Source organism: Daphnia carinata, chromosome 4, assembly GCF_022539665.2.
Source record: "Daphnia carinata strain CSIRO-1 chromosome 4, CSIRO_AGI_Dcar_HiC_V3, whole genome shotgun sequence".
In the NCBI taxonomy this organism is placed as follows: Eukaryota; Metazoa; Arthropoda; class Branchiopoda; order Diplostraca; family Daphniidae; genus Daphnia; species Daphnia carinata.
Genome location: NC_081334.1, coordinates 4590144 through 4599392, shown reverse-complemented (window position 1 = coordinate 4599392; position 9249 = coordinate 4590144). Strand labels below are relative to the sequence as shown.

Below are 9249 nucleotides of genomic sequence, written 5' to 3'. Positions count from 1 at the left end.
CCATGAAAACCAACACAACGATCACGTGGATTTTGGTTTTGCAAATGCTGCATTTGTTTTGATCAACGACCCGTATTGGAATTGCAATGATAAAAGGAGATGTATCCAAGGACAAGTTTATCTTGAAAAATTTAGAGATATTCTGCTCAAATTGATCCTGCAAGATTCTACCAGCGGTCCCCCAATGTATAAGTGGAGGAAAAACAATGAAAACTTCGAAGAACGTCTTGAAACAAGAGGTGCCCTGGAAGTTTTGAGATACGCTGAAAATTTTAGTTTTTGTATCATCACAATTGACAATGATGCAAAATTTCGGAAGTATATCCAAAGTGTAAGATTCCTGAGAAACCAATTGACTCACCAGGTCCCTTCATGGGGGATTTTGGATTTTAAAATTTTTTTGGAGGAAATGAACAATGCCTTAAGGTGAGTATCCCAAGACTTTTCCTCTAATTTACTCATTTACTTATTTTTTATTTGATTTATGTTTATTCCAAATCAATGTATATTCAATTTTTTTAGATGTTTCGTTAGACTCGATAGCCATGATAACGATTTGGGCCAATGCGTAAATGGCTTCATTTCTAAGTGTGAAAAAGAACTCAGAAATGTTGACCAGTTTCAGCACTTGTATTAGCACGCATCCACGATGTGATTTATATTGTCGTTTTGTGTGTGTTTTTGAAAACAAAAAAAGATTCAGTAATAGCATTAATCTGGTAAATGAGATGCCATTCTTTCTTTTCTTCCATTCTTTAAAAGCAGATACATTTCAATTAAGTAATTGAGTAGTAACACCCAACCAAGTTATCTTCTTTACTTGTGTATTAATTTGCTAGAACGGCATCGAGTGTGCAGTATATGACGTTACTGAACTTCTGATAAATAAAATATCAACTTACCAGTACTCGTTTCATGACATAAAGTGTAGGAGACTTTTGATTTGCATAAAAAATAACTAAACTTAATCGAGAGAAACTGACTACTATTGACAGTTTGGTATGTGTATTATGTTGATTATCTGATGAATTTAGAAGTTGGGGGAAAAAGCAAAAGGCCGACAGTCCCCGACACATCTTTTTCTTTGTTTCTAATTAAAACCGCAAGGTGGCTGTAGTTCTCTGAAACATAAAAATAATACAAAAAAAAGCAATCTGGCACCATGGCAGGCAGCTCAATCAGTCGAAGGTATGATTTTTAATTTCCGTCAAAATTTTGTAAAAGTAATTGTTCTCGAAAATTATTTATTGTTAATAGTATACAGGTATTGAGTAATCTAAATGACCTCGATAGGCCTTATTCGAAAACCATATTATTGTAGTACTTTACATTTCCCACCATGAATCTGGAATTAGTTTCGCCGACAAGCTTACCAGCACTGTCGCCAATAACCTTAACATTTTCCAGGGTTCGGATCGGAATTTGTCTCTTGGCTCCTTTTGTCGTCTTGTACTTGTACGTGATGGAATTCATTCATTCCACCAAGTATAAGACTAGAATTTATGTCTGGGAAAAGCACCTCAACCCCAAATCATTCCACGCAACAAAGAAAGATAAAAATCTCCACAAAAAGGTAAATTCCTGCATTCCATTTGCCAAGTAGATGAAAGGTATAAGGATTAAATTTGATTTTCTTATATTTAATTCTAGCTTTGGTCCCATCATGAATTTAGCGACTCCGTTTGTTAATCGATCGATGACGAGTGTGCCATTATTCTACGTCATTAGATGACGTTGATAGCTGACCAGAAGTCGCTGCTTGTTATGAACGAGGTGTTCCCATGGCAACCAGTTTATTTGCTCGAAAACACTATCATAAATTGATGGTCGTTGGAGAGAACCGAAATCATTTATAACTCATGTGTCACTTTCAATGGGTACCAAGGAAAGATCAATGGCTCGTGTCGGAAATGCAAGAAACAGGCAAGACCAGTAGGAACAACTGCACAAGCCAACAACCGTATTTCCTCCCTAAAGGGACCTTAACGAATCATTAACGAAATATCAACTAAAGGAAAGAGAAGCCCCCAACAATTGGAAAAAAAGAAAGGGGGGTGTTCATTAGAGTAATAATAATGAAGTCCCCTTTTCATGCAGGAGCCCCAAGCGATGTTTCCTCCACACAACCAGAAGCTCGTTATATCTATCACTGTTTCTCATTCTCTTCAAAACGAATTGCTTTAATAATTCAGCGGAAAACTTTCTAATTTATTTGATATTTTTTTTTTTTTTTTAGATTCCTTCTCACGGACATCAGACGAAGAAGAACAAATGCAACGATCCGTGAATGCTGCAGTGAGAAACAGTAAAGCAGCGTCGCCATTGGTCGAGCCTTGGCGGTCAAGCATGGCGGCCGAAGAAGAAATAAAGGTTTTGAATTTCATACATTAGTACTGGAAAATTCTTGTCAAAAAAAAGGTAGAGAAAAACGAGCATTCATTTGTGCAGTAGCGGGTAGTCGCTAAAATGTGAAAGACATTGAAACCTGTCAACCATTAGCAGGTATACGAAGACATATTGCCCTCTCTCTATTTTTAAAAAGATCTCAACAATTTCTTTTTTTTTTTTTTTTTAATGTTCCTCGCTACTACCATACTAGTGTGTGTGTAAAGTACACGAGAGTCGGATGGAGGGAAATTTGGTTTCAGAAAGAAGATGGGCGGAGCTAAAAACTGGCTCGCGCTCGCCTCGAGGGCCTTCTTCAGTCGCGTCGAGGTCTCCATGACGACTGGAGGTTTCTGAACATTTTCTGGCCTCCATTCCAACAAACACTTGCCAGTGTAAAGTGAGCCTTGAAACCGAAGTGAAACACTAAAAGAAAACACCCAAGTTTTGAGTGTTTGTCGAAAAAGGTTTTTATAACGTCAGGATTACATCAAAGCCCATCAAGTTGATTGCCATCAACCAACGTTTCACACACACCAGGTAAGTGATCGACTTTCTTGCAATGTGGCAACGTGCGTTTTAGAACACCTTTTTTTTTTTTCGCTTCTTCTTATGGTGTGTGGAAAAAATGTGTTTTCTTTCTCTCTCTCTGTGCGTCTTTGAGAATATGTTTTTGTGAGCCGCCATTCAGCTAGGGCGTTTCGAGAAACGTTTTGTGAATTGCGAGTAGTGAACAGTTTTAGTATGGAATTGTAAGAATTGTGAAAAGAAAGATTAACCACCCGTTGCCTTTGCAAAAAAGGGTTGGCCAGCACCCACAGGTAACAAACACACGAATCTTTTGGGGAGTCGTAGGGGGGGTGGTTTTTTTTCCTTTTAGTACAAAACGTGTCAGTCTTTATTCTCTGAAGGAATAAAAAGAATCCAATAAAATGCTTGGCCGAGGCCATTTTATTTGTTAGCTATTGGATTTTGTTTTGCTTCGGCTTAAAAACTGGCAGATGTGTGGACGACGTGCTTTTTACTTGACGACCCGGGTTTTCCTTTTGTCACTTTTTTTCTTCTTTAAATCCCTCAAATGGGTACAAATCCCGAGCCCTTTTTTTCATTTAGAAGTTTGCATTCTCTCCCTTTTTTGGATGTGATTAAATCTCTCGATTTATGGCATGTCACCATTTCCGAGCTTTCTTTCAAATCCTCGAAGAAGTAGGGGTGCGGGGATGACAGGTGATTATACACAAACACCTTTTCTTTTTTTTTTTTTGGGTGGTAGGGTCTGTCAGTATGTCAACAGGGATGACACTCCCTCATCCGGGGATTATTGTTTTTTCATCATCTTAATGAGTTTTTTTCCCCTTTTTCAAAATAATAAAGAAAAATGAACTGCCTAAAAGTGAATCAAATCAAAAAGAAGAACAAAAAGAAATAATTTAACGCAAAGTTCAGTTTTAAAAAAGCAGTTGTGCATGTGTTGTCTGGAAAACCGTTTTTCTGAAAATATCCCCCCCTTTTTTCTAAGGTTTTTTTTTTTCGTATAAAGTTCTTTTTTGTGTGTGTGTGTGTAAAAACCTTTTTGAAGGGTAAAGAGAGTCAGCCAAGTGGACATCCCGGAAGCAGGTGGACCCGGTGTGTGTGTTAGAGGGTCTTTTCTTGTTTTCTTTTTAGGGTGGAGGAGGGTGAAAGAAGAAGAGCTGGTTGGTGGTTGAAACTCAAACACACGCCACCCCTCCTTCCTCCGCAGGGTAAAAGGGGGGAGGGAAAAAAAAAATTTTTTCATTTTTTTTTTTTTTTTTTTTTTTTTTTCACTTCAGAACGTGTAGGCCAGGTGCTTTACGCGATTCATTCATAGGTTTCCGCAATGGACTTTGGGTGCGCCATCGTCAAGGCGAATCGCCCTAAAAAAAACTTGGTGACTGAACGGAAGTGTAATCCGATACGGAACTATGGCCGACACACACATGTGCCAGGAAAAGACATCAGCACGCACTGCCAACCCCCTAGCCAATCGTTTCCTTCTGCTTGAAACACACGCCAGAAATATGGAAGAAAAACAGATTGTGGGGCTGTTGTAAAATAAAAAAAGATGATGCTTTTCACCTCAAAAAAAGGAAACTTTGGGTTGTGTGGAACATCACCCCGAAAAGGTCATCCTCCCGTCAGACACACATTGTGTGTGTAAGACTCTCTGCTTTCTCTCACTTGTGTTGCGGCTGCCGCCAATTTGGCACCATCACGTCCTAGATCCTTTTAAACCAAAGAAAAAGCAACAGCTGTGCACAGACGCCTGCAGACACACACGCACACACACACACACACAATGTCTTTGCGTCATGTGATTATAAGATGTAGGTTTATCGCCATAAGGTGGCGACCTTTCTCTCTAACCAATTAGAAATTTTCTCGAAGGAAAAAAGCAATTCCCCCCAACCAAAGAAAAATATGATCAAGTATCAATGACCTCCCGACCACCAACCAAAAAAACTTCTGCGCATTTATTTCATTTCATTTTTTTTTTCCTTGACTCTTGCGAACTCTGAACCGGAAATGTCTGTTGCAGCTGCCTTCGCATCCGCCTTTTGTACAACCAGCCGAAACGAGAGATGAGCTCTTCTCATATTTTATTTTTCCGTCAGCTTAAACCCATTTTTTATTTTATTTTTCAAAACTTGTGGGGAAGAAAACGTAGATGGCACAAATAATTTTTCAGTAAACAAATTTCTTTTTTTTTTCATGTGCGCATTGAAGGTTCACCGGTCGGCCATGACAGTCGACGCCGGACGCCGACTCTTATTGCTCAGCGTCATCCTGTGGCTGGGTCATCGAGACTGTCGAGCTCTAGTGCCCAGCAGCCCAACAACAGATCAACATGTTCAAATTGGTATTATATTCAAAAAAATTGCTCATTTGCATTAATCTTTAATTATTCCATTTTCTAATTAGTTCTGTTACATCGGAGAGGGTTGGATTGCGATGCCGATAGCAATCGAGTTGGCAGCAACGTCAGTATTTCGGCCAGCCAACGGGAAACGGCCGCCCGGTGGGCATCAGAAATTATCAACAATCAAACGAAACCTCACCTTTTCTCCATCGGTAAATAGTAAATACATTATCTTTAAAAAAATTCAGTTAAAATGATCGTATTGTGAACACGCATTTAGATGTGGAAGTGATGGATACGTGTGGCAGCGTCCAAGCGACGGCCAAGAGGTCGCTGCAAGTCGTCAGGCAAATCAAAAGCAGCGGGACAGCCGTGCTGGGCGTCATCGCTTTAGAGGAGGCGGACGTCCTTGCCGAAGCGGCGCGTGTCCTTCGACGTCACAACATTCCATTGGTCGTGGCCACACCTCGAGCTGCTGAAAGTGAAGCCGCATCTCTACTCCTCTACGCTCCAGACGATCCGGCCGTTTTCACCCAACCGGACAATGTCTTTTCGGCCGTGCCCAATACGGCGGCTGTGGCCAGGGTAAAAGATAATTTTATTAGATGTGAATTTTCGTTGATTAAATTATTAATTGAATTAATTTTAGGCGACGATTGCAGTGGCTAAAGGAATTCAGAGCCAATCGATCCGCATTTTGGGGACGTGTTGGAGAACGATCCGGATGGCCGAACGAGCCGCTCGCCATTTAAATATCAGGGTGATATCGGCTGAGCATTGGGTCGGGGATTATTCCGGCAGCCCGACGGCCTACATCGCTAATTTGACGATGCATCAACACGTGCTGGAACAACAAGAAGGAGTGAGAGTGGCTTTGCTAATGGAACCCAATGAACTGGCCGATTTTATGAACCAGGCCGTCAGGATATCAAGCGGAAGGAAGATAACTTGGCTTCTGGGATGTGTGGCCGGTGTGGTCAGTCCGCAAATTGCGGCTCAATGGGCCCTCGATCTGTCCAGCAGCGCATTCCTTGTCGAGCCTCATTTACTCGAACTGGCCGGCTTAGCCGATTACATGCGGCTTCATGGTGTGATTCATCATCCGCTCGATAACGAGGTCAGTTAATTGATTCTAATAATCGAGTACATTTATTTTTAATGTGATCTATTTGTCTCTTTTTAGATTCCGCACATCGTTCAAGCCGTTTCGGCTCTTGGCGCTGCGTTCCACTTGCAGGAATTGTCCAGTTGCGTTCAACAACAGTCGGCCAATGGCACGAACGATGAGAGCAACAGCACCAGCGAGTTTGATTGCAGTCCGGCATTTGCTGCTGATCCGTCACGCGTTCCCAGTCAAATGTTGACGGCCTTACGTCAATTGAGCATGCCGGCCACGTCGAATTCGAGAGGGCCGGCTGAATTGGAAGGAACATCAAACCATTTCACTCCGTCGGGCCGTCTCGTTGCCAACCGTTATCTCATCCAGAAACTGATGGCCGGTTCGGGAGAAAGCTCGCCTGTCGCCTGGTTCTCAGACGACGACGGACTCGTGCTGGCCGCCGTGATGACATCACAATCGCGTTTCGATTTTTTCGGTCACGCCTCTTCTGTCCCTCTCTTAACGTCCGTCCCGCCTTTTGTCATCGACGAACGGACCATTGATTACAACATCAACAACAAAGTGGAAGGTACGGAAGATCCCGAGCAAGAACCAACTGGACTTTTCCTCGATGACGTTGATAATCTCATCACAGCGAGTCCGTCGTCTCGCCCGCTCTTTCTCTTTGTTCAAGGTCGAACTTGGGCGGCTTCCATTCTGGCCGTCTCGGCCACAGAATTGCTAGCCACATTCTACATTCTCGTTGTGCTCGTCTCGCGCATGTGCGACACAGATCGCACCACCAGCGTCCGGCTCTCGACCACTCAAACCATGTCGCTTCTTCTCTTGTTGGCCGTCATGGCTCAGTTGACGAGCGTGGCCCTCTTTGTTCTACCCGGACTGGCTACCCATTTGAAACTTTTCCTCCCTCCGTTATTCCTCGTGACTGGCTACGCTTTACTCCTGGCCAAACTCTTTCAGTTCCGCCACTTGGCTTCCGCCGGACTCGGCGGTTCGGTGCCTCAATGTCCCCTCTATGTGGCCGTCTTGCTGGCCGTCTCGGTCCAAGTCGCCGTTAGCGCTCATTTCTATACTCAAGAGCAACACCACCAATCGCCAACATCGATCAACTACAGCAACGAATTGCCTTTGCTCTACCTCTTCCTCATGGTCCTGGTCACCGTCACGGCCCTCTACGCGTCCAGCTTGAGGCAGATCCGCCAACAGCATCGAGAAGCTCAACTGATTCTAATCGGCACGTTGACGTCGGCTGTTTTGATGTTGGGATGGACGCTGGTCGTGACGATGGCCGATGAAGAATATCACGATGCCGCTACAGCCGGATTGATGGTCCTCTTGGCCGCGTCCGTCCTTGGTTCCATCTTTATCCCGCGAGTGGTGCAGTTGAGTCGGCAAGGCAGACAGCTGTCCATCAAGTCGACTTACGCGTGCAACATTTCAATGGCCTCCGGAATACCTACCAGTCCGTGGCTGGATTACAATTTCACCAGTGCAAAGGACCAGCAAACTTACAACGCCAATAACTGCAACAGCAGTAATTGTACGAATGGTTATAATAGTTATAAGAGTCAGAGTGGCGATAATAGCAAAAACTTAACGAATGTTATAAAACTATCTGGCAGCGGACTCATGAGGCATCCACAGTACTCTGGACGGCATTAAAAAGAAAAAGAAAGAAAAAATGCCAGACAACTCCCCCCCCCCCCCCCCCCCCAACCCAAAAAATCAACCATGCATTAAATATCAATCGTTTTTTTTTTTGTTTTTTAAATTTTTTTTTTTTTTTCTCATCCACCAGCAAAACAAATCTATTCTTGTCATTTAATTAAAACCCCACTTATTTTTTTTTCCTCGCCTCGGTTATTTACAAATGTATTTTTCGTGTTTGTGTTTACTCAAGGTCTCTTTTAACGACGACAATTCAATAATAAATGGTAGGACGTTTCTAATATCGTTTTACGCTTTTACTAAAAAATGACGAAAATTTCAGTTTTCCATCTCCTTGTTTTAATTTTTGATTTTTGCATAGTATCTTCTTGTGCGAGAGAAAACTAAAAAGTTGTCTCAAATTGAATTCGCCGCCCATTTTGAAATATGTGGCAACGTTGCTTGAGTTTTGTGAACCGCCATCAGTCGCCATTTGGTAGTTCGTTGTCGTGTGTGAAACATGCGGTGTGCATCTGACGGGCGAAATATTGGACACATCAGGCAGCAATGGTAAAGTAATAATTGAGTGAATGTTCCGTCAAGAAAACATTCTTAACCAAAGACATTGATTCTAATTCTAACAACAACATTGTTCCACAAGAAACTTTAATTTGAGAATACCTAACGATATTTGAAACTCCTTTTCAAATTACAACATGAATGGCACATTATTAAGAAGAAACTATAAGAAGTAATTCTTTTCATGCTGAGTCATTGTTTGTTTCTTTCTAAATTTTAGGGAATATCACAAGTTATGAACAAGACATGGTGGTGCTTTGGCCCTGATTCTCTGATATCCATGCCAGATGGCCATTAAGAAGAATGATAAATGTGGGATAATGGCATTCTTCCATATTCCACTATTGCATTATTCTTTGCCATTAGTTTCATCTCATACCATGAACACAAGAAGATTTTATCTGTGTGCTATCATGGATGGTAACTCGTGTCCTTAAAAGTAAGCACGACAGGCGCATTGAGATATTAGTTATTGCTTCCTTCTTGCTTTAAAAAAAAAACATCAAGCCAAGCTGCTCAATCATGCAGTTAGGCTTTGTACTTTTTTTAAAATTAGAACTAATGGAATAAACAAAGCTGGTCATTTCAACCATTTCAGGATTGTGGAGACATACATTGTAGTTCCAGCTATTTCCGTAGT

General features: G+C 42.0%; 1 protein-coding gene across 2 annotated transcripts; it reads left to right on the top strand.

Annotated features, from left to right (window-relative positions):
* Positions 1–1280: 1280 nt before the first annotated feature.
* On the top strand, positions 1281–8332 carry LOC130695215 (uncharacterized). 2 transcript variants are annotated; one of them, XM_057518335.2, is made up of 8 exons: positions 1281–1573; positions 1651–2502; positions 2600–2925; positions 5131–5263; positions 5326–5475; positions 5544–5848; positions 5913–6380; positions 6447–8332. In XM_057518335.2, exons 4-8 carry the CDS (start codon positions 5146–5148, stop codon positions 8043–8045), a joined length of 2640 nt encoding a protein of 879 aa, XP_057374318.1. In that variant the 5' UTR covers positions 1281–1573; positions 1651–2502; positions 2600–2925; positions 5131–5145; the 3' UTR covers positions 8046–8332. The 2 variants fall into 2 exon arrangements, with proteins under 2 accessions (XP_057374318.1, XP_057374319.1); XM_057518336.2 differs by lacking the exons at positions 1281–1573; positions 1651–2502; positions 2600–2925 and adding an exon at positions 3105–3206.
* Positions 8333–9249: the final 917 nt, after the last annotated feature.